Below are 26,525 nucleotides of genomic sequence, written 5' to 3'. Positions count from 1 at the left end.
CTGTTACACCGTGTCAGATCTTACACATTCTATTAGCTAAAATAAAAGAGTAAAGACAAAGTAAATCAAAATGAACATTACTAAATTGCATCTACACTTGTAAAGTTGTATCTAATGCGTTGTTGATGAAAGTAAAAGCCAAAAACAGTGAAACATCTTATTGTAGTTGCTAAGCTAACATCAGCACAGGGATGATACATCATCAGAAAACATCCGACTTCCCTACAAAGAGTTCAGAGGGTAAGTAGTCAGACTGAGGTCACAGTAGAGGTGCATACTGTGACTCTCTAGAAATATGGCCGTGTTTATTAGACAGAGTGGAGCCCAGGATGCAGAGACGCAGTCTTACAAGGCTCTCTGCAGCCGTCACCCCCAAAACAACCAAAACTTCACGGAGACAGTGTCTGCTCCCCGACCATCCAAATTATATATATAAAATCCAACACAAGAGGAGTGATTCATAAGAACTTCACAGAACAAAATGTATTTATGAAATAAACCCACTCACTGTTTCAATCTTGTTCTGACATACAGTGTTTTTCTCCAAAACCCTCTTTTATCTGACCATTTTTAATAACATAACTTTATTAAACTTTACTTCATTTAAGAAAAAAATCCACTACAGTAAATATTTATCTGAAAATGCTGTGGACAAATATAAGGAACTGATTCCATCTTTTATTTCAGAGCCATCTCCTAACATAGAGAAGGGCAGTTAACTTAACTTTCCTCCAGCACAAGTCGACTATCTTGTTGATAATACTGCAGCCTCACTCCAAACAATACTCAATACTGTTGTATTGAGTATTGTTTGGTTTCTTCTGGAGTGAACTATTGTTATTTACTGTGATAGTTTTCCCATTTAATTCCTTAAAAAGCTCCCAGTTAATCCAAAATGCTGCAGCCTGAGTTCTGACTGGAATTAGCGAGAGAGAATATACTTCTCTTATGTTAGTTTCTCTCTATTGGCCTGTGAAATACAGAATATAATTTAAAACACTTCATATAAATACATGTGAAACACTTGATAATCAAGCTCCATCATATCTTAAAAACCTCATAGTTCCATAGTTCAGGTTCAGGAGGCAGACACCCTCTGTACATTTTGGACTAGGCTTAAAACATTTCTTTTTCATAAAGCTTATAGTTAGAGATGACTCAGGTGACTCTCTTTGTTATGCTGCTATAGATTCATCTGCAGGGAGACCTCTGCTGATACACTGAGCCCCTCCTCTCTTCACTCCTATGCTCTCATCTATGCATTCAAATGCTACCATTGCATGTCATTAACTTTGTCTTTTCTCTGTCTCGTACTTGTGCTTCCTCCTCTCTTGTCTCGTCCTCTCTTTCTCTGTAGGTATCCTCGGCCTGGTTCTGGAGGTTTCTTCCTCTAAAGGGAGTTTTTCCTCTCCACTGTTGTCTAGTACTTGCTTAAGTGGGGTTTTTTGTTTTTCTATATAATCCTGTATACAGTTATATTTTGTAAGGTCTTAAACAGTAAACACTGTAAAGTGCTTTGAGATGACCTCTGTTGTGATTTGGCGGTAAACAAATAACATTTAATTAAATTGAATTAGATTTTATTGTATGTGTGGAGTTACATATACACAGGACTCAGCACTCAGATGGGGTGTGTTGCCGTCTTTTAATGAATGGAGCAGATAAAATGATAATATCCATACTATTTTCAGGGTAAACACAACCACAATGTCGCCACCTTGATATCTTACTCAGTGTAAAAAATACAATTACACATGACGCTCCTGTACAGCCCCAGTGATTCCACATTTTTCCACATCTGGATCTGAACAATTTGTCTCTGACATCAAGACAAAGCAAGACACTGCATTTTAATTACTTATATATGTCTTGAATTTGATAATGGAACAATAATAATGTGTATTTTTAAACATTTCCTCATTCATTGGGAGAGTTTTGTCTGCTGATTGGTTGACTACATAATTCAGCTGGTTGACAAAGTTGCACTAAATGATCATTTTTCTTATCAAACACCTTTTTAATCCCCAATCAGTCGCCTGCGTTCTTCCTTCGTTCCTTCTCCTCTGCTACTGCAACAACTATGTGAAGTCCTTGGAAACAGCCTCTATGAAGTTAGGTGCTGACATCAGGATGGTGAAGGTACAAATGATGGAGAAGAGAGAGAAGGCCACCAGACACAGGCGGTCAACCACTGCTGCTGCAAACTTCCACTCACTGCAGATAGCCTCAGCCTCGTCCTGATCCCGGAACCTCTGGGCTATGTATGACACCTCCTCCAGGATGCGCTGGATCTCTGGTGGGGGGATGCCAACTCCAATTCCTGGTCCAGCTCCTGTCCCCAGAGCCCCAACACTTCCAGGCGGGTCAGCCTCATCACTAAGAGATCCATGGGCACGTCCTCCAAGTGCTACCCCAGAGTCACTAGATGTTGGGCAGTGTGGACTCTCAACAGGGTGGTAATTGCTGAAGTAGAGGCTCATGGAGCCGTTGGAGGTGCCTGTAGGACATGGTGGGCAGGATGACTGTGAGTGGGGCACGCTGAGGCTTGGTACTGTTCCCAACTCTATGGAGCTGGTACTAGAGTGGTGCTGGGAGGTGTGATGGTACTTGTACCCAGGCCGCTTTCGCTCATCACCAGGTTGTTTCATACGTAGAAACCAGGCACACCAGTTCAACAGAACCACCCGAATCTGAAAGAAGAGAGTAAAAGTGTCTCACGCATACCCTCTAAAACTTTCCATGAATAATAAAACGTGATGATTATCTGATTAAATTAGTTTCACTCACCCACTTGGGCATCTTTCCTCCCTGAGGGTCATGATGGTGAAACTGCAGCACTATAACTGTAACCACCACAGACATTCCCACAATCATCATGGTGCTGGCAAAGTATTGAGCTACCCCGTTAAAAAGAAAGAAAAATATATGTTTTTAGTTTTACGCTCAGATAAGGAAGTACCTTTGTTTTTTTAAATAGTTTTTCTCATTTTCAGTTTTTTAAGTAGCCCATGGTTACACTTAATTAAAATGTACTAACAGGTAAAACATTAGGCTTAAAATAATTCCAAAAAATGGGTTGATTTCACACTTGAACATGAAAGGAAAGCAAGTCTGATCAATCTGTGCAATGAGTTGCATTGCCAAAGGGAAAAGATGCACATGAACTCAAACAGGGGGGAAAATAAAATCTGTGCAAAAAATGTGACAAAACAGAGAGCAGGGACAAACAAGCCCAAACAACAGTGGAGGAGAGAGAGACAGATTAGTGCAGGTTCACAGTTTTTATCCACACGAGGGGACAGGACTGACTGAACAATGTGCTCTTTCCTCGCATGTACACACACTCATCCACAGTATATCTGAGGGCATGCCCTCCTTTCTCCTGTTTGCAAATGACTGAACAAAGACACGCTAATGGCAAAATACTACTACACCTACTACTGCTGCCAAAATCAAAGTTCATATCGCCTCATGATCAGGTGTTGTGATTTTATTTATTAAGTAAGATGAAAGGGTAGATCAAGTTAAAGAGCAAGTTAAACATTGAAATTTATGTTAAATATGAAGTGGAAACATATTTGCTATGTCCTGCCTGTAATATAAGAGTGAGACCTTTGGTCAGGAACTGCATTGCTGTTTAAAAAGGAATGCGAACTAAACAGAAATAAATTAAATGTAATCTAAAATAAATTTATTTAACATATAGTAGGTCAAACTAAATTAATTCATATAAAATGCACACATTTGTCTTAGCAGGTGAATAAAGAGTTGAGGATAAAAGTCATATGGCCTGACTCTGGCAGCTGTGTTCAACGTTTGCTTTATACGTATATTTACAGTCGGGCTCAAGCAGCTACAATAACTCATATCAGCATTCAGCCACTGTGTTGTAAGGGGACATGAGTCATTTTAACAAGGCTACTAAACGTGTCCCAGTTGGCCTTGTGTTCAGGTCGGGGGAAATAAAAGAAATAACAGATTAAATGCTTTATTGATGACACATTTATCAAGCTCAGTGAGGGCAGTTAGTGGTAACTGTGTTCAGCATGATCAAATAGGACTCACATCAATATACTTGCAAGATATACAGTAACTATATAATACACTATATTTCACTGTGACCCGCTGAAAAAGGATGACACTTAACACGAAGGACTGCAGAGTGTTGGACTGAGTTCACTTTCTCTCACACACATAAAAGAAAATCCCCATTCTCTGTATGTGCCACTGCAGAATTAAAGAGCGTTAATCTTCCTAAGAGGTCTGGCTCTTCACTCCACAATACATTTGAAGTCTCTTTCTGAGAACTTTGACTTCAAAAGTTAGTCTCTCTCTCCTGTACTGCCCTCTTTCTCCCACCATCCATTATTTCTTCTTCTTCTATATATTTTTTTTTCTTTCTTGCCTCCCCAGTGGAGAATCAGACATTTCACAGTCCAGTAATGCTGCTGACAGCTTGAGTTCTGGCCACCCAATTTACACCATCCACCCTCGGGCTACTCAAACCAAAGCTCAATCATTCATAGTTTTTGTTATTTTTCAGGGCACTGTATGAGGTCAGGGAACAGCCTACATTGAAAACACTCAATATTTTACTTGTATTTCCACGATGTGCAAGAAATACTGAGGGGGACAGTTAGGCTACTGTAAATGCATTAGTAATGTCTGTGTGTTGATAGACTGAATCAATATTACTAGGTTGACTATTTTAGGAATCCTTTCCTCTCTGTTTATTAAATCTTTTCACAAGAGGTAAGTAACACTGCATCAGGTAAAACTTTCATCAGATATTACTTCAGTTCATAAATTTATGTCTGGATTTTATCTTCTTCTGTTACAATGACTCCTCCTCATTCATGCACACTTAAATGCGTTAGATGGGCTCACTTAGACACATAAATTCAACCCACCGATGAGAGGAACAGAGTCAGACGTTGCGGGCATGATCTCTGCTACCAGGAGCATGAAGACAGTCAGTGAAAGCAGCACAGTGATGCCTTGAGACAGATTGAGAGAGACACATATAGAGGAACAGAGAGCACATCATGAGCTAATACATAGGGATGCGATCATGGTCACTGGTATGTAAAATTATTCCTGTAGATATTTATGCATGTTATCAGTTTTGTTTTCATGACTACAGCCATCTGTCAGGCAGCTCCTCTGACATGTTCAAGGCAGGTTACTAACTACCTTATATTGAAATGCAATTATTCCAAGGTGATTTGACATCCACTAGATAATATGATAATATGATTCATAAGGACACGTTTATAAACAAATATGAATGCACCCATATGTGCATACTCTTTAAACTGTTTATGCACTAGTGTACAGTACTGTGCTTGTGTAAGTTTAATTCTTTAGATTAATTTTTGCATTATTTGACATTGCCTTTTTTTTCTAAATTACCTCCAACCGAATTTTCTTTAATGCAGTTTCCTGTTACCGATCAGCCAAACAGATTTTTCTGCAGCCAATACATATGTCTACCTATACAAAAACATACATGTTTAAATGTTCAGCATCCTCATCTCACCCAAAGAAATCTTTTCCCCAGAGTCTGCAGGTAGCAGGAAGACCAGCAGGGCCAAGCCTGAGATCAGTACACATGGAATGAGCAGATTGAGGCCATAATATAGAGTCCTGCGCCGCATGGTGACTGTAAATGTGACATCAGGGTAAGGCTCCTTACAGCACTCATAGTATAGCTCATTACGCTTTGCTGGCACACCTGAGGGAAAAGCAAATACAGTACAGGTAATGTTTTAGGTTTGAAGAACTTTACACGTGGCACTCCTGTGACATCACTAATATCTCAATGTGATAAATCAATATCTCCTTCCAGGGCTGTTGCTAGCACAGATGCATAAAAATGCTCAACAAGAAAAGAAAAAAATCATTGTTAAGTTTTAGTAGTTGAACTATCTCACCTCCAACTCTAGGGATTCAGTGTGCTACACTCACATATGGCCTGCCAACATTCTTATTGCATGCCATCTGGTGCTGTCTGACACCCACTCCCGGCTAACCATCACCAAGGGGCACAGGAACTGAGATCTGCTGCTACTCTGTCCCTGCTAGAACCACCCTGCTTGAGACGTCTTCCAAAAATTCTCCCCTTTCCAGTCCATCTAGTTACAAACATCCAAATGAATCATTTATATGTCAGTGATACATTTGACTGAGTCTTCAATGAGATCATAAAAACGGTCATAAAAATGACCCTCTGCAGAAGCTTTTTTTGTGCAACAACTTATTACAACCTACTGCTGCTTTTCTAATAGCAAATACCTGCAGGGCACACACACTTTGGTCTGCATACAAACATAGGCTCTCTTACCCACAAGGTCCCATTCACCATTGGATATGTAGGTGGATGTGTCCACATCTAGCATCTGGAGGTCCAGCAGCCAGCCGTTGTGCGTCCAGGAGCCAAACTTCAAGTCACACTTCTGAACGTCGAAGGGGAACCAACGCACGTCAATGTAGCAGGTGCTCTTCAAGATGCCAGGGGGGATGTACTGACAATAACCTGACGCGTTCACCAATACGTTGGTGTGGAAAGTGGCATCAAATCTCTCGTCCGCACTGGGAAAAGAGTAGCAGAGGGTGATAATGTGTGTAGACAACCACTTAATAATGTGTTGGTGAGGTAAAGCTCTATTTGCTCCATGCTGCTGATCACTTTATTGCCTTTTAAGTTGTTTTTGTCATTGTGCTTGGATACCACAACCAGGCAATTACTTGGAAATGGGTTTCGTCAATTTAAGTCTTTGCCTAACCGTACGAATAAGAGGAAAAAAATCACAAGAGATTAATTTTGTCATGTTTGTTACAATCAGCAAGAGCCTGCACATTTGGTTAAGACCAACTAAGGGATAAGACAAGTATTAGTTAAAAGTTAGGAGACTGTTTTGAAGAACATATATTTCTACACTTCTACCATTTGTTTTTGCTAAATAAAAATGAATTATTCAATCCTTTAGTTCAGTTCGTATCTTGTATGTATGTATTTGTTGTCTATTTGTGCAGGTTTCTCAGTCTCTCTGCAGTTTCTGCCGCAGTGTTGAACAGAGCAAAGTGATATATCTAGCCAGCCATCCTTGGAACAGCCAGCTTGCTGCTCCAGTCCTTCACCCTACATACACACAGTTGAAACTCAAATATGAAATCCAAGGTGCAGTGAAATTCATTATTCACTTTCATTCCTATGCTAAATACCAGAAACTGAGTCAGTGACACAAGAAAACACAACAGATGCCTCCTTCAAGGATCTGCAACTCACCATCACCTGGGATCATATATGGGGTGGATGCATGGACGGGATTTGTCAACTGTAGGAATGTGGCAAATGCGTCAGCACATTAAACAAAAGATTTTGCTCATAAAGCCGTTTATGAGTCGTCTCTGTGATCCCAAAACTGCAGGAATCTGTGGTGGTCAAATGGTTTTATCATTCTAAAAGAGGAATTATGAAAAATTTATACCAGGATATGAAGCTGGAAGTGATGGATGAGTGGACCAGGGTCATGGATGGGTAAGGTGTTTTACATTCACATGCATGCAACATGTACTGTACTCTAAGTGTCCACAGCATTTTGGTTATTCACCCTCTTTTGTCTATTTATACTCCATTTGTGTATTTGTGTGGTTGGGTAGGTTGTGTTGCTCTCTGCTCGTGACATCAACAACCACATAACAACACTTTCCCACCAATACAATACGTAAAGTTTCTAATTTCTACTGTACAGGATGGATGGATTTGGCTTCACTTAGCAGCTTGGATACAGCATCAAAAGCTAAAGAATTAACTGAACAAAACAGAATCTGGAGTTTCTGAAAGTCTTACCCCTACTACCTACCTCTGGGGATTTACAGTAAAGAAAATGCCTACACACACGTACAGCTACTTTAGCTCTGGCACTTAAACTGAACTCTAATTAAGTATTAAAGAGAAACTCCTCTCACGTTGGTGAGTGTGTGAACTTTAATAAAGTGCCAGAGGCGAAGTTTGAACTTCCAGAGAATTTAGGCAATGTCCTCCATTTTGTCTCTTTGTACAATGTGAGATCTGTTCTCATACAAATCGATTTACCACTGTAACAACTAGCTGGAAGAAAGTTCTCCTCTATCCCCCATGCATCTTCATGTTTCATTTTATATTTATGTTTCAAACGCTGCATTAACTGTTGTATTGTAAAAAAAATTTAAAATTAAAAATTATTGTGGTTGAGCAGATGAAGGGCATAATCCACTTCTACACACACTCACACAAATCAACACACACACACACTTGCAATAGAGATAATGTCAGTGTATCTGAAATGAGCCTCATTCAGCCCCAACAAAAGAACGCAACCTGCATCCTAACAGAATTTTTTTCTAGATGATCCTATTCCATTTGTCCCTGCCTTTGCACAGATTGAGTGATTTACCTTTCTCAGGGGGTTATGTGATGTAATTTATTTCTTTCCTGTGTTTGTAGCTATCAGCTGTGGCTCCAGGTGCTGGAGGAGGGATGTGTGGGCTGTCCGAGGCGGAGCCATGCAATGAATTATGCAAGCTTCTGCCTTACTTTATCTGAATGTGTGTGCTTTCCTGCAATCAGTGCTAGTGCATGTGTGTGTGTGTGTGTGTGTGTGTGTGTGTTGATGTATATGAGAAGGAAAGTATGTTATGTACAAGACTTTGATATTAAAAGTTTAATTGGAGCACACAGAGACACACATTATACTTTAAAAGATGAAAACACGACAGATGAGTGAGACAACCAGCAAAAGCAAAACAACTTTAAATAACGTTCCTCTTTTTGTAACTTGTAGCTTGTTTAAGTATCAGGAATAGATTTAATGAATATGATTCTTTGTAGAGGAAAACAACCTGTAATGCATTGCAGATATTAAAGATGCATACACCTGGACAAGTGATAGCCCTGGGAGAATGCTAAGTGGCTGTGTTTGTACAGTGCACACCAGCACGCATACACACAGACATAGAGACAGAGACACACACACACTGGTAAAAGAGTACTGTGGACATGGTGGAAACAGACTGACCGACAGCTACAATGGTGGCAGTGACAGGTTCCTGCACCATGGGACATGAGTCATAAAAGCTTTTTCCTCACTCGCTCAACACCTGCTGCTCCTCTCTCGCGAGCACAAACAAATGACAAAATGGAAGTCACAAAATGTACCTGAGGCAGAGAGAGCCGTGCAGGTTGGGATAAATGCACTTTTAAAGTCACAATATGACCTTGTTGCTACACTCACCTGTTAGAACAGGCTGACGCATAACTTAAGAACTACAGAGAACACTTTTCCTTAAAGTATCTTCTAATTTATCTTCTTTAGCAGTCAGCTAAACAGCCCCAGAGGGTCCTGACATAGGATTGTAAAACAGAAGTTAACTAGCTGGGAAGGATGCTGCAGGCAAGATGTACAGCACATTTATTCCTGAAGAATATAAGCAGAGAGCATATACACATGTGAATGAGTGCTAAATGAATTACATAAGCATCATGTGTTATACAATATGAGTGTTTTAAGTGTAAACTAAAGCATTTTATGTTATTACTGCCGTGTCACTAATTAAAACTAAATATAAAGATATTATTGATTAAACTTACACATTATTTTGCAACATTAGATCCTTATAATTGTTCACAAGCAGAATTGAGCTTATTCCATCTATTCATCCATTCAACTATCCGTCCATCTAAACCAAACAGCAACACAAAACAAATTAAAAAATACCCATTTCTTCAATTATTCCCTCTTCATCTTTATGGCCTGATAAAATGCTCCGTCTGCTCTGCACATCCACCTTCCAAGCTGGCAGAATTAGGATTCAGTCTGTGGTTTACCTGAGTTGGATGCCCTTGATGTGCCTCATCGATCCCTAGTCAAGTGAGACCATTAACCTTTCCCTCTAATGACAGATGAGGTCAACGACCTGCACAGTTGCTTTAGATCTAGATAGTCTTTATCTATTCTTTACTAAGTCATGCTCACCTGAAACAAAGACGAAACAGTTGCACACTGGCCATTATGGCGTAGACACATCATATCAGGAGAAGCCAAATACATTTAATTAGGTTGTATAACCATTTCTGTTTGTTAAAGTAACTACTAAAAAAAAAAACTGTCAGTAATAGTTGGTCTGAGCCGCGCATGGGACACGGTTCATTTATCCCCCTTTGATTTGAATTGGACAATCTCAGCTGTCTTGCCAGTATAAAAACCATTGCAAATATAGCAAATGACCAAATATTTTCCCCAGGCTGAAGGCAAGGATACGGTCTGACTGGTATAAATCCATGACTCACAGTAAAAATTATCAATGTGTGAAACATCTTTGTGAGACTGTGCGAGTTAGTGTGAGCACAATAATATGAAAATATGAAAAGCAATACGAGAGATTTCACACCGGGAGGATATGAGTTGAATGACTCATCACAGACAATATCTGATGGTTCTGTTTATCTCCCCTTTCTTTACTTTGAATAGATACTATGTTAAGCTGGTATCTGACCTAAACACTCCTAAACAGCATTAACTTGACATTAAAACTATTGGAACTAATTATTGGTTGGCTTGTCTGCAGCATGATAAAAAGCCTGAATGCATCTGCTATTCAGCACAGGAAGACTGTACTGCTGATTTTGGCTGATGGACATTATGTAATGATGTGTGTGCTTTTCCATTATTGTGTGTAATTTTGTGATAGTATGTGTGTGTGTGTGTCTGTGACTTTATTGCCTGCATGCATTTTTTTTGTATGCATCTGCCTGTGTGTGAAGATATTTTGAGATTAGTGTTAGAGGTGTGTGTGTGTGTGTGTGTGTGTGTGTGTGTGTGTGTGTTTCCAGCAATGATCCATATTGTTGCTGAAAATCGTAACTTCTCATCTCTCCTTAGGGGGCATGTAAACCTTCTGGCTTAGTTGTACAGCAGGCTACAGCTTCATGTTACTGTATCTCTGTCAAATTCAATGGAGTGAACAAAACCTTTCATTTATTTTACGGTTTAAGGTACTGATTTTCCTAGAATGAGAGAAAATATGAGAAGTGAACATCACACAGACACCAGCACAAGAGAAGGCGGTCAAGAAACTACCAATACATAAACAAGTAGACGGTGGGAAGAGGTGCAGAGTAATATTCTGACACCTTGACAGACAGGGACAGGTAGATGGGATGATGTATAAAGAGGAGGCTGTGAAGGCAGGGAACGATAAAATATGGAGACAAAGAGTTGATTGAATAGAGCGAATAATGGTGAGACAGTGAGTTATGAGAGAGAAGAAGGGAGACATAAATAGAATGAGATGAAAAGAGAGGTAGTAAGGTGGGGGGGGAGGTGTATGATGGAGGGCGAGAGGGAGGAGAGGAAGCACAGGCTAAAAGGCAGAGATGGGGAAAGAGAGGGGTGAGAGCGGGGAGATTAGAATGGGTAATCCTGGCAGATCTAAAAGCTGAGCTTTTAAAATTTGGGTTAATACCCCCAAACCTTTTGTTTTGTCCTTGTGTTCCCTGCAGTGTGTGTGTTTGTGTGTATGTACTGGGGAAATAGAGACATGCAGAGAAACATCTGGGGATCCTCTTCCATCCACTCAACATCAAAGAAGATCAACTACATGCACGTCTCTCCCTGAACCTCACTTTGTCTGTTCAAAACTATCTAAACAAAACTATCAAATCATACATACAATAGTCTGCATTCATCTCGTCCATTTTTGTTGCAACGCGATCACCTCACACTGAAGCGTGCAAGTGAAATGCATTTAAATGTTTTGGAGGAAAAAACACCTGGCCCACATTTCTAACCTCACACGGAGCCATGAACGGCAGAGTGAAGCAAACAGCACTGACCTGAATCACAAAATGCAAAGTTCACCCTCATTTACACAAAACAATGCAAACAGAATGCTTAAAAAACAAACACTTTTTATTATGTAAAAGAATTGTTAAGCGAAACCAACTAAAATCACATCACCAAAGTTTTTTCCAACTTTGCAGATACAGGATGTTTTATCTCCCTCCGCTGCCTGTGTCACTCAGTTTATGTTTGATTGGGTGTGATTGTTTATCATTTTTGGTCGTGGTTTGTGGAGATTAAATGCTGAATTTAATGTAATACCATCAAAAGGATTAAACTGGTGTTTCACACAGTCAAAAATAGAAATGGGAAGAAAGCATGCCGTGTCTGACAGGTGCAGTTATCTCCTGCTGAGCAGTAACAAGTCGGATTACAACACCTGCTTTTTGTGTAAAGTTTGACAATGAGATAAAAAAAAAATAGAAATTTCTAACAGACAAACTTTCCAATTTAATACAATAAATCTAATTAATTTAAGGTTGTAGTGAGAAGCAGCAGGCAGTTCTGACCTGTTGTAAAGAAGGATGTCAGGGGTCCAGATCTGGTCTGAAGGAAATCGCAGGTTCTGGACACCGGGGTAGTTTTCTGGGTTCCAGCTCAGGTAGATGTCTGTCCAGTACTGAGACAGAGAGACACTTATTAATGATATTAAATCATTGTTCTCACTTCTAATACAAATTGAGGGATAAAAAGACTCTTCCAGTTCTACCGTCAAAATTTAATTGATTGTGAAATTATCAAGAACAGGTTGTTCCTGAAAACATGCCCCTTGACCTTGCTGACCCTGCAGTTCAGACATTTTGGTAGAGGGTGGATTTTAAGGTTAACTTTTTAAAACATTACGTTAACTAGCGGGTTTTTGTTCCATTATTCAGGGTGGCAGTTTAAAAAAAAAAAAAGATGCAATGCCAACTGGATATACAGTAAACATTAGATTATAAATGTTCAAAAGTACAAATAATTATTACAGGACATAAGTTGGATCTTAATGTACAGAGTTAAGATGTAAAATAATCAAAAAGCACTTAATGCAGCGGGATTTTAACAGATTTTAACACAGTCACTGTGCATTTAGAAGATACGTGTGCAATAACGTCACAAATCAAGCTGAAGCACATTAAGTCGATGATAATGTGCCCTTCTCAAACTTTCACTCACCAGCTGCAGCCAGGCGTTGGTGATCAGTACTTGGTTCTTCTCATCCTGAGAACGCAAACAGAAAAAAGAGGAGGAAAGGAAACACAAAGTTTTACTTTTGTATGAAGAAAAAAAGAACAAGGCCACATTTAATGCAATGAGATGATTCAAATTTGTTTTTGGAGCAGTTACTCTGAAAATAAAATGGAAACTACCAAATAATGCACTTTATTTATTACAGCATTTAGAAAACTATGCATTTTTGCAAGCATCAGAATTTCTGCTTCCAGTGCAAAGTGAAGAAGTCAGGACAGGGATGGATTCTTTGCTTTAGAGCGGAGGGGTGGAAAGATGAGTGGGATCAAAGAAGTTTTTGTTTTTCAGCACACTGCACCTATTTATCTTTTTATCTGTCGTTTTGCTGTTTTTCTCTGATGAACATGTGGGCACACAGCTCTTCCACAGTGTTTCCTTCTGATGACCCAGATGACTTAGCAAAAGTCACAGCTGACGGCTATGATGGAAAATGTGCATCTCTTCAGAGATTTCAAACCCCTCTGTGGTTTTATGTGTGTGTCGATGTGTGTTAGCAATTTGACGACATGATTAAAATAGAATTGTGGGTCATAAATATTGTAACCTGGAAATATTAACTTCAGTCATTGAAGGTCAGACTGTCTGAAAGCCTGCAGCATCTGTGGATGATGAACATTTATAGTGAAAGAGACTTTAGTTCCTTAATCTACCTGCAATAAAATCATTATTGTCAGTCTCATTAAAAGGTCAATTATGTAACTGTTGCATATTAACAGTGAGATGTTCAGTTCCTCTTATAAGTTGTGATTATCTCTGTGTTTCTGTAAACACTTGTTTCATTGGTATCCCAGAGGATGTTAAGCTTATTGATGTACTAAAGAAAAGCTAGGCTAAAATATAAGGAAAGCACAGCTAGCGATAAACTGAAAGCCAAGCAGACATATGCTGTATACACTCAAACATGCACAAATAAATCATTTGTTGTGATTTTCTCTATAACACGCAGATAAATTATTGTTTTGTTCTGGGCAGTCATATTAAATGACCACCAGAAACCTCTCTGCAGAAACCTCTACTGTTCCATACAAGAGTATGTTGTGTGTGTGTGTTTTCTTTTATTTCTTAATTTCTGTTTGAACAGTCATCTAACACTTTAAATAAAAAACATGGTCAATTTGCTGACTTTTGTCTCATTTACCTGTTATGGCATTCTGCCCACTTAACCACTGTGTATAAACTAGTTACTTGTCCGGTCAGGGGGTCTAGAGTAAAATGAGTAAAATGTGTATAATTCCTTCATTTTCACTCAGATGAAACGACAAATATTATGGGAACAAGGGCAAACTGATGAAAAGCGTGAGTCCCTGAGGGAAAAACACGCTCACTTACATATAAAATCTGTTCTGACAAATGAAAGCAGACATGTCACTGGTATGAAAGTCACTGCATGAACCAAACTAAACTCTCTTCTCTCTGTGGACCAGCTCACTGACAACTATGTATTTAGCCTGGATCTCAGTGGTGGTTAATGAATCAAGGACTAATTTTGCTCTGGGGAGCAAAACGCCCTAAAGTGCCTCTTTGGAGCTGTCAATTAAGGTGCAGTTGCTGACAGTGATTGAAAGTAAATCAATGGCTGTGATGAACAGCATATGATGTACAGTATATTAGTGTGTGTGTATATTACATTTACACAGACACAGATCTGCTGCTGGATAGGTCATTAATGTTATAGCTTCAGACGTAAACATCAGAATAAAACTTAGGTAAAGGAAATGCACTAATCATATTTATGCCTTTGTGAATATAATTTTTCTTTTTCACATATTGCCTCTTATCTTACATTGGATTCTTCACTGTGTATGATGAATATAATGCTAAATAGCTGAAATGTAAATGTGGTGCAATTACCTTTCAGGTTTCCATTATAATGTTACACTGTATACACAATAAGAAAGTTTTATTTTTGCCACTCTTCCTACATAATGCATTGGCTAAACTGAACACACACACACACACACACACACACACACACACACACACACACACACACACACACTAGTTATTTCCTCACCACGTCGATGATCTGCAGCAGTGTGAGACCCAGCTCCACAACGATGGCAGCCGAGTCATTGGACACAGGTCTTTCTAGTCGATTGTAGTTGGCCAGCAGCTCCTTGTACAATCTCCTTTGGTGTTCCCCCTGCAGGGACCCTATAGGAGCCCAAGAGCAGAGCAAAGCTTGCATTGTTAAATCAAAGTGCTAAAATAAATTCAAGAAAAACTTTTTAAACACCATCAGTGTTTTGGCTTGGCCTATCCCTTTTCAGCAATTGTATCTTGGAACACATTCTTCCGCATTAGGCCCATATTCTAATCCAGTAAGTAGCTTTAATGGTCTTCCTAACCTTTTACCCTTCATTTGTTGGCACCGGGCTGCAGTCAGATTATATTTTACCTGAATAAACCTGAGTTTAAAACAGGCTGCCACATACTGTAGTTATTCAATCTCTGATTGGCTCCAAGATGTCCCAGGTTTGCACATTGCTTTCTTTAAACATGTTTTTGGAATGAGCAATGCATAAAAGAGATGTCTGTTGTTGAGCTGAACATTTTGATGAATTATGAATAAATACATGTGTGCCGACATCTGCTCACACTTCCACTGACTACCAACACACACACACACACACACACACACACACACACACATACACTTAGACTGGTAGGAGTGTGAAGTGTAGTCTTAACATCCAGGGTGATTAGGATGATGTGTTTGTTGGCCCAACTCTCATCACCATTATTGATCCTCTCTACCTAACCTTCCACGCCCATTTAGCACTATCCATTTGTCCCAAAATAAAGGGAGACACAAACACACACACACACTCTCACATACACATAATCACTCGTCATTGTTAATGACCTTGGAGTCGCTGAACAAAAAAAAAAAGAAAGAAATTCGTGGAAAAGGGCTGAAAAGTCACACAAATACTGTATTAATATTAACAAAATAAGTGCAGGCAGAAGGTGGATAGTGATACAGATCTGATTTTACTATGATGATTAGGGAGCTGTAAGTGATAAAACATAATTTTGATTAAAATGATTAAAACCACGAGTCAGGAAATTTGTGTAATACAACACATACAGTGACTTGATCGAGTGTGGCCTCCATTTCTTTTTTGTTGACCTCTCTGTGAAGCCAATTGTGCAGGTTGGACATAGTTTAGAATGGCACACTGTGTAAAGGGCACGGTCCCACAATTCATCCTGCACGTCAGGACAAAAACAAGCATTTAAGTGCAATGAACTTGCTCTAGACCTAAACAATAAAATTATGGTGAGGCATAGATCAAGGTAGAGGTATAAAACCATTTCTAAAGTGTGTTCCCAGGAGCAAAGTCAGTCAGTAACTGTGAAATTGAAGAAGTTTGTAACCAATGGAAATCCTCCTAGACTAATGGGGTAAGAAAGTCCTCAATCAGGGAAGTGACGGAGAACCCATGCCTGCACAAATCCTCTGCAGGGATAGGAGAACCTGCTGGTAGGATGATATGTCAGCATCAATCAAGCCTTTATGGTAGAGTGGTTAGACAGGAACCATTCAGGTAAAAGGCATACAGTACGACAGCTCGCTCTGAGTTTCTCTCTGATATTACAAGGGAAAGTATTCTCTGGTCTGATGAGACAAAAACTGAACGCTTTGACCCTGCTCACCATCTGGATAATACAGTCCCTATAGTGAAGTATGGTGGTGGCAGCATCATGTGGGGCGCTTTTTAAAGTGCAGAGACAAGAAGACGAGCGAAAAGCCCACAGATCACAGAATATCTGTAGAGAGACTTGAAGATTACAGATCACAGACTCTTCCTATCCAATCAAATAGAGCTTTTTTTTTTTTAACTTGGTTAATATGTCTTACATCTACATCTGCACTCTAATAGACAATGAATCTACAACAAAATAAAGTGTGCAAAAAGTCAGAAGGTGCCTAATAGTGTACTTTCTCAGTTCATTTCATGCACATGTATGAGGTTTAGGTCAATCTTTTCTAAAAAAACAGCTATTGGCTACTATGACCTGAACTTAGCATTAGCACCTGCTGTGCGAAAATGGTCTGTAGACCTAAAGAAAACGAAGACAAACTCTTTTGAAACTAGTCATTGGTTTAGAAAGGGTTTCATAAAGACTGTTACAGACAGTTGCATACATAGTATGATGCATATACAAATATAATTGACAAATTACAAACATGAAACAATTATTACTTGTCCTATATTCTTCACATACAGATCTATATTCTTCAACCAAGTTCATATGGTGCAGAACGTAGATCACCCTCATGAACAGACAGTACTTCCTTGTGTAAAATTACAGTGGACAATCCAATGAAAAGAGATGAAGGAAGCAAAGAGAAGACGTGAAGCACTGAAAGGAGAAGAAAAATGAAAGATCAAAGGCAGAAATGTAATGTGGCTGAGCAATAAGGAGCGGGGATTATAGAGAAGGAGGGGAGCAAGCTCTACAGCCCTGTAAAGCTGTGAAGAGGAGAGAAGTATGCCTTTGGCCCGGCATGGTGCTGATTGGCCCATTAAGACTGTAATGAGCGGAGTTATTGCAGGACTGCGCCTGGAACTAAGGAACTAAGAGAAGCTGCTCAGCACAGCAGAATATTTTACGCTGCTCCTTATGAGCCACGCAGCCTCTGACTCGCTCATCTGTCTGTCCAGGGTCCACTTCCTCAGGTGCAAGGTAGATTTGCAACAGACACACTTAAACACTCAAACATATTCACACCCATGGACATGGAAACATTTTTGCACCATATTATCTTAAGCATGTTCTGGTGGATACACAGGATACAACTGATTATGCAAAGGCACAATCTCAATAAATTAATACAAGGCACCACAAAGTCATAAATCTATCCATCTTCGTACGCCCAATAACATTTGCACACACACGTTCACACCAATTTAAATACAGCTTCATCTGGAGCTGCTCTCCTGCTAACATCTCTCCTGTGTCTCTCCTGTTTTATTACTATGAAATGTGAGCGGAGACCCAACAAACCCAACTAAACTAATAAAGTCGGTGTAGAATTGAAAGCTCAGTCTCTGTTGCTGCTAGTCTCATAAAACGGCGTTCAGAAAGAATTAAATTATGAATAAAATAAACCATTGTGTCAACTTTAACTCCCAAACTGTGTGCATCTTACGCCAGGGATGAAGGAATAGAGCCATGTTTTGTTTATGTCTTGTTTTTTTTGTGTGTGTTTTTTTTTTTTAAATCATCTCACTAATGAAGCTGAAATGAGAAGCGGGCTAGCAGACATCATCTTCCAAACACAGCGAGAGGTCTCATCAAACTCAAAGAGAATGAGAGGAAGAGGGAGCAGATAACTAAATGGCCTGTAAATGAGAACTTTAACTTATTAAATCTGACCACAGGATCAATGAAAATATAAACTATGTAACATGACTCCTAATGTTGTTGTAATATTGAAAAAATTTGACACTAAACTGAATCCCAATATCTGCTCTTCTTTACATGTCGTTGGACCTTTTAATATCCATCACATAAACACATAACCATTACTTCCATTAACATTACTTTCCCGTCACAAAGAAGAAATTGGTGTGTATGTGATGCTATATATATGCTAAACAAAAATGCTAATGATACACTAATGTCGATCAATACTGCATCGCTCTAACATCATACGAGTCATTACAGGAAATGTCAAAGGTCCCCAGTGTGTCCAGATGTGATCGATTAGAAGGTCACGGATTGGTTGAAATGAACATCTGTCAGCAGAACAGTACAACAGAAAGAACGCCCATTATTTAGAAATACAATAGTATGTTAAGGTCAAACTATTTAAATATATTATCATTAGCACACCGAGTCAAAATATTAATGAAAGTCTGTTATCAAAGAATGCAGTGAAATGACTGATCCAAAATATCCCACAGAAACAGATGACATTTGGTTGACACTGAAGTGTGCATAAATACCTGACCTCAGCACACTGAAGTAGCTCCAGGACGTCTGCATATAGAATTAGTTCTAGTTTAATAAGCTGAGCCAGACCGCTTCTGGGCACCTCAGCAACCCAGAGGGCATCAGCACCCAAGGGGACTTTTTATTTCAGCTCAGCGGCACCTTGCAAAATATTAATACATTCTGCATATTCACAAGGTGTCCTTTGAGACCAAGCCAATTTTGTGTGTGTGTGTTTCCTAGACATCAACATTTGTTAAGACTATTGAAGACTGTTGGACATGCAGATTAATGTAAAAGATAAATGGAAAGGAAAAATGTGAGAGCTTGTTCAAGAATGTGTCACACTACATTTCAATCAGGGAGAGGCTTTTATGATTTAAAGTTCCAAAGTAATTTAAATATTAAAGACCTTTTCTATAGGAGCAGAAGGAACACATACAGACAGGTACGTGGGTTGAGGAATTGAAAACAGCTACTACTGAGTCACAATGGGACAGCTGCAGGAATAAATCTGTTAAAAGAATAAAGGGAACGAATAACTTTGCTTAGAAGAACTCAAAGCATTCATTTCCATTGTATGGAAGCTCTGAGCGCGTATCAGACGGAAGGACGAGGACTGCTGATGAATGCTAGCGACGTTGAGATCGTCGTGTCCAATCACTGAAGCTGATGAAATAGAAGCTATGTCAACCCAGATGGTTTTAACAGAGCTTTGAATGTAGTGTATTCTCAACCTTCTAGCTTTTTTCCCCAAAGCTTTCAGCTGCTTCTCAGACTTCAACAAAAGTTACAAGGTAATTTTATGCTTTAAATTGGTTTGTATTGACAGGCATGTACATTGAGATCTATCAATACTAATCTACAGTGTCTGTTCAAAGCTAAATGTCTAATATGCAACTAAGATTATAACTGTAACTCATTACAATTGTAGAATTTCTTGCTTTCCTGCTTTTTTTCTGTTCTTTACCACTTTCACTGCTCCACTTTTCCTGAATGCCCTTATTTATTCATTTCCAAATGTTGTGATATCATTTCTCTCTTTGCATATTCTTCTTTTTACCTCTAGCCTTTTTTTTTTTTTTTTTACAGCATCTCTACCTGTCCAGTATTTACATCTCTTCTGCCTCCAGGGTTTCTGTTCACATTTCAAAGCCGGTTACATTGTGAGAAGAAATAAGCCTGAAGACCATTGTCAGTGCTGTCACTAGGTAGTTTGCATCATCTGCAAACAAATGGTGGGAATTTAATAGATGTGTCTGAGAGGTACTTGTGTTCCTGATGCAAACGCGAGCATGCAAACATAACTACAGGTGAATGGTGCAATGAGGCATATAATAGATAATGCGCCCGTGTGCACTATTCTTGAGTTTGTGACATCTCACACAGATTAACATTCACCAATACATTCACATCAATGTCTCATCTGAACATTTTTTTTACTGGGTCCATGTGTTTTGATGAGGCAACATTCTCCTCCTTTCTCTCGTACGCGCGCACACACAACTCATTGTCATAAACCCAAACAAAGACAAACCGAACAGGATGCTATTTCAGGCAGAGCACTTAACGAGCACCTCTTCCATCAGGGTGTTTTAGTGCCCCCGATGAGCCCGGCTAAACCCAGCCAGTCTCATCTGCTGTCCAACACACAGCACACACACGCATAGACACACAGCACGCAGAGGAATGATGACGGCTTTCCAAGATAATCCGTCATAGTTATGTGTATTACATAATCTATCATCAATTAGGACAGGATTTTAGTACTAATATGCTTTTGGGAAATGCCAGCACACTTCTAAGAGAGAAACATGATAAATGACTGGAAATTCGCTCTAAAATAATTGATTTGAAATCAATTAACTGGCATTCTTACATGCGATATATGCCTCGTGAGCATTACTGACATGCAAAAACAGCGGCTGAATATGAAGACTAGTGCAGAGCTGCTTAAAAGGAAAAGTCCTCATTCAACCAAAACTAATGCAAGGCCTCATTAGTCTGAGTTAGATGAGAGTTGGTGTCCTACAAAGAATTTATGAGAGAACTTTTGGTTTAGTAATTCCACCACAGCTGCTTAAAAACGAAAATAAATCCAGATATTGGGTCGTTTGTCCTCAATATCTGTGACTTAAAACAAGTCCAGTTGCCACTGAGCATTTGAGATATTTGTGCTCAAGTTTCAAAGTTCCCTTTATAAATGTATTATATTACAAATGTTACACTCAGGTTTTTTGTAAAGTCAAGGTCTAGCTGGATTCCCCAGCCGTTGTTCAACCGAGTGACATTGCCATACATGAGGTTAACAAGGGGGCATCCAGTGCAGCTGAAGTGCCTGAGGTTCCCACCATTGTAACATGAACCCTGATGAAGGGTACACAGATGTGGTGACTAAACGGTGAAGAACATAAGAATAGAAGTAAAAGGCTTTCACACAATTTCACTTCAGTTAAGCTCTAAAATTAACTTAGATGCTGACAGAAGTAATTTATTTTGAGGCTTGTTTCGTACAACACAAAAAAAAAAAAAAAAAAAAAGAAATCACACTGTAGTGAAACAAACCCCTCATTTGGAGTAATCTTATTTCACACGCTGGTAAACATGCTGCTAAATCTCAACACTTCATGCAAAAAGCCAAGTCTATTATCCGGTCTGGAACATAACAGGGCTCTGATCCCAGAATGCTGTGGGACAAAGAGACCAGAGGTATGAACCTGGAGGGGGGGGGGAACAGGGCTGCACAAAGAAATCGCTGACAGACCGCCGCTCCCTAAGGGCCTGGACAGTCAAACACCACAGCAGATACATCCACAGACATTCTGATGCAAATATCTTTTTAATGTGTCTGAGCGTGTGTGGAGAGGCAGAAGGAGGAAAAATAGGTAGTACTGCATAAACACAATAGAGAGATATCTCTGAGGAGCAACTGTAGAAACTGTACCGTCAGAAATGTTTGCTGAATATGATGTTCAACACTGGAATGAGAGGGACTACTACATGCATTTTATTTAACCTTGTTTTGCACTTCTAACTTGAAAATCTTATCATTTTACTTCAAATGGATCCCCAGAATAAATTATGAACCCTAAATCAAGCATGAAATAACCACTTTAAATATCTAATAACTATGTTAACGACGTTTAACATTTATTGTTTTAAAAAAATAAATCAATGTACAATAATTAGTACGAGTTAGTACCTGTTGTTCACAGCTGCTCCATCAGTATGAAAAGCTTCTCCTTTCGTTTATTAAATCCCTGCAGCCATCTTAAGGCAGCAGAACACAAATGTCATAAATCTACACCATCTGATTTGCAGTTAAGCACATTATGCACAGCTGTACTCCTGTCTTTGAGTTCACCAGGCTGCTGCAACGTTCCTCCACACAACACGAGCATCAGAGGCACTGAAAGGCATGAAAGTGCAAATGCTGTTTAGTTATGTTTATGATGTGGCCTTTTATATTGTGCTGTACAGAAGAACTGAAATTAAAATTCCAACGGCACTAGATTTGTTGTAGTATTTTTTCTTTATTCATTGTAGAGATATATGTAAAACAGTATGATGGACTGTAATGTAATGCTAATGTTTATTCTGACACTTCTTCAGACCTGTGAATGGGTCTTATCTATCAGAGGGTACTCATCTCTCCTCTCGATTGAACTTGACCTTGACAACCATTAGTTAACTGTCTATCACCCCAGGGCGAAGAAAAAAACTGGAGCCAGGCATTATAATGTATGGAGGACTGCAGCGAACCATTCGTCTGTGTCAGTATGAATGCATGAGTATGTAAGTAAAGTGACATTGTCCTGTACAGTGCCTACAAAAAGTATTCAGAGCCTTTAAAGGGGCAACAGCTGCCATTTGCACAGCATCTCCCCCTGTTTAAGCTGGTAACTCTTTCAGCAGTAACAGGTGTCTTGATGGTCTCCCTCACTAGACCCCTTCTTGCAGGGACACCCAGTTTTTGAGGACGACCCACTGTAGGTAGATTTATGCCCGTGCTCTATTCCTTCCATTACTAAGTGAAGGATTTAACTGTATTCAAACTGATATTCAGTGACTTGGACATTGTGTGTACGAATCTTCGAAGGTGAAAAAAATAAAATAAAATGTCATAATGTGGGGTCAAGGGAGGTCAGCAGCGAAGTATCCAGATGTTCAGCAACTGCATCTTACCCCAGGTGGCTAGCCTATTACCTAACCGGTACAAAATACAGACAGAGACTAGAGAGAGACAGTGAGGGGGAGAAAGTCTGAGAAATGAGACAATGAAAGCTGATAAGAGGCACTAAAAGAGGTGCCCTTTATCATATACTGCCACGCTTCCTGCAGTCTCACAGCTCTCACTTGCTTTTAGGCTTGTTCATGCTATGTTCCTTAGTCTCCAATACAATACCAGCTGGTAACAAAAGCTGTAAGAAGGGCTTTAATGAAACCTGTCAAAACTGGACAAAAGGCATGAGAAGGGCAGCATGTCACTGATAAGAAGTGATGCTTAAAGTCATTACTGATGAAGGTAAAGGCATCATCAAGGATACAGAGGGGACAGTGAAACAGAGATAGATGACGGACAGTAAGGGAAAAACAAGTACAGTTGTGTAAATACAAATTGTAGAACACTGAATACTAAATACAGCGTAAAATCACACGTTCCATTATAACAAACATATTCATCATACACACACACACACACACACTCTTACACTTCTTCTCTCTTCCAAGTCACCAGGGTGAGTGTTCATTATACGGACGCACAGTTTAAACTTTTGCCCACAACCTGTTGACGTTGTTAGTATTATCAATGAATGAACAGCAGCACTCACACCAACCACAACACTTGACGGAAATGCTGAACCAGTCAATTTTATATTAAAAAGTGCACGGCCTGGGAAAGTCTAAAGTATTGCTGACTATGGAAAAAATCCCGCAGACTCTTGGACTGGAGTGTGCAAGAGAGAAAAAGACTAAATGAGAGAGATGATGACATCAAAAGAGATAAGACACTGGAGTGAAAACAAGCAGATATTATTACAGACAACTTCAGGCCTGTGGGTCTGGTTTACACAAAGTGAAGGTCAGGAAATAAACTTCATCAGAGGGCGACAACAGATATTAGGAACACTGTAAATTTAGGCTGGACCCACTGTGTCCGACAAGTTATAAAATCACACTCCACTTTCAAAGAAAATAAATGATACAATTTCCTGTTTTGGCCTCGTCTTGTGTTTCCCTGGAGAGATTAAAGTCGGCTATCTATGGCACAGTGAACATGCACATACTAAGCCTAAAAGCGGCTAGATGGTTGTTTAATCCCCGTGCACAAAGCCTCCGGAGTCCATTCTCCTTCCAACAACCAAACATGACACATCGTGACAGAACATTATAAAGCAACACGCGGACATCCACTGTGTGTTAGACAGCATGTGAGCTGTAACGTCACTGACTGGAGTGTATGGCGTGGTGAGGACAGCGGAAGAGTTAGAAGTTTCCATATATGTGCATACTGTATATACACACATTGTCCCACTCTCTCCTCTATAGCCATTGAGTGGCAAACTGGTAACAACCGAGATGTTTCAGATGATGATGATGATGCAGTTAATGATGGGATGGGACTTAGGAGAGAATTAAAGTAATGCATGTGCATCCCATTGCACACGAATAGGCAAACATTAATGCTGCGACCGCCACACACCACACTCAACAACCATAAATGCAAGCAGACATGCACAATGTTTAAAAATAACTCTGTGTAATAAATCACCATTTCAAGCTGCCGTGAAGTGAACGCAGCCTCAAGGATGAAGTGTATATCGAACTAATTCACATCTCTTATTCAGATTTTCAGAATCCAGTGTTATTAAACAATATTGTGTGACTCTTTTAAATAATTTCAGTCTTTCACAGGCTCAAATCAAAAAACATAACATTTTACTATAAAAGCAACTTGGTTTTGTTTATCATTATGTGAAATGTTGAAACCACGGCCTAAATTCATCAAAATAGAACAAAACAGCACCTTCAGTTTTATTTACTTATTTACCTTAGTTTTAATTATGCAAAGGACTTTGCAAGAAAACTCAAATAAAATGGCAAAAATACAAACACACATATTGTTGAGAGTACATTTAGGACTGTTGATGCCAGCAGAAAACCAAACAAACAAGCAGAAACCCCCCATTCTACCTGCAAAAATGCTTTGAAAAGTGATTTCAGCACTGTGATAACGTTTTTAAAACACACTCATGTTCTTTCAGGAGAAAGTGCATCAAAAGAAATAAGCAAGGACCACAAAAAGCGACCATGCCCCAAACCCACCTTTGAAAAGGATGGCGGTCCAAATATAAAATCCAACCGAACATGGTCCCCAAAACTTGCAGCACCGCATCCTGGCAGCGCTCGGTGGACTCCGCCGGCCCCCAGCTGTGGGCTCTCAGCGTCGGCTAGACAGGGGGATGTGCTGCGGCTCGGAGCGATGAGGACATGAGGCTGTGGAGAGTCCAGCAGGAGGGAGACGGAGTGTGTGAGATGAAAACAGAAAGAAAGAAAGAAAGAAAGACCCGAATCGGCGTGGAGGAGTTGAGATTGGCGCGTTCACGTAGCTTCAGAAACACATTCCCTTACTTCCACCGCGCTGCGCATCAGCGGGGGCGCGCACCAGAGTTGGCCAGAAATGTGTCTGCTTGTAACTTCACATGTGAACTGAAGAATGATCAATAAGCACTGGAAGGAAGAGTGTCTGCTGACATCCAGTACAAACGCTTAGTGAGATTAGAGACTGTTGTTTTATAGAAACCAGCTGGAAATGTGTAGCTTGGTTTAATATTTCTTCTCTACACTCATCCTACATCCATGTCTTATATCCTGTCGTATGTCTGTCAGCTAGTACAACAACGAATTGCCATTCGATTTAAATTAAATCAATTAACTCACCTGTCCACAACCTGTGCTCACCTACATGTGATGGACTCACTCAGCTGGGAAAGTGACGTCATCAGTGCGCATTTGCGTGCGTGTCTGATGCAGCTCCACTTGTATTTGGATCAATACACACTGTTGACATTTAACTGTTCATGAGGTGCTGCACAAACACACAAATCTTCTCAGGAGTCAATTCAAAAAATGAATAAAAATGCACATTCACGTTAAACAGTGATGCCTTGTGATTTGTTTTGTTTATTTATTAGGTAGGTTTTGTTATGCCGATAATGAAAGGGTGAAAAATGTCCCTAGAGGATTGAGAATTGTGCAGAACAACAGGCAGATGAAGTTTTCAATTAGCCGGTGAACAAAGTGGAGCTTTAAGACCACAACAGAGCGAGAAGGATGGTAAAGACTGGAGTAAAGTAAGCACAGATCACCACCCAGCCCTCCTCCTCCTCTCACACAGCTGTAGACTGCAATTTCCCACTTCCTGGTGTTACAAAGAGGTTCATCAACTGCATTTTTGTCGTA

General features: G+C 39.7%; 1 protein-coding gene across 1 annotated transcript; it reads right to left on the bottom strand.

The window, feature by feature from the left end:
- Positions 1-1,533: 1,533 nt before the first annotated feature.
- LOC113160109 (neuronal acetylcholine receptor subunit alpha-7-like) lies at positions 1,534-25,843 on the bottom strand. The gene is made up of 9 exons (XM_026357171.1): positions 25,389-25,843; positions 15,130-15,269; positions 13,041-13,085; positions 12,392-12,501; positions 6,344-6,591; positions 5,540-5,734; positions 4,911-4,997; positions 2,788-2,897; positions 1,534-2,690 (listed from the first exon to the last, which is right to left on the bottom strand). The coding sequence occupies exons 1-9, from the start codon at positions 25,456-25,458 to the stop codon at positions 2,079-2,081; spliced, it is 1,617 nt and encodes a 538-aa protein (XP_026212956.1). The 5' UTR covers positions 25,459-25,843; the 3' UTR covers positions 1,534-2,078.
- Positions 25,844-26,525: the final 682 nt, after the last annotated feature.

Source organism: Anabas testudineus, chromosome 10 (genome assembly GCF_900324465.2).
Source record: "Anabas testudineus chromosome 10, fAnaTes1.2, whole genome shotgun sequence".
In the NCBI taxonomy this organism is placed as follows: Eukaryota; Metazoa; Chordata; class Actinopteri; order Anabantiformes; family Anabantidae; genus Anabas; species Anabas testudineus.
This window is presented reverse-complemented; position numbering and strand designations above follow the sequence as displayed.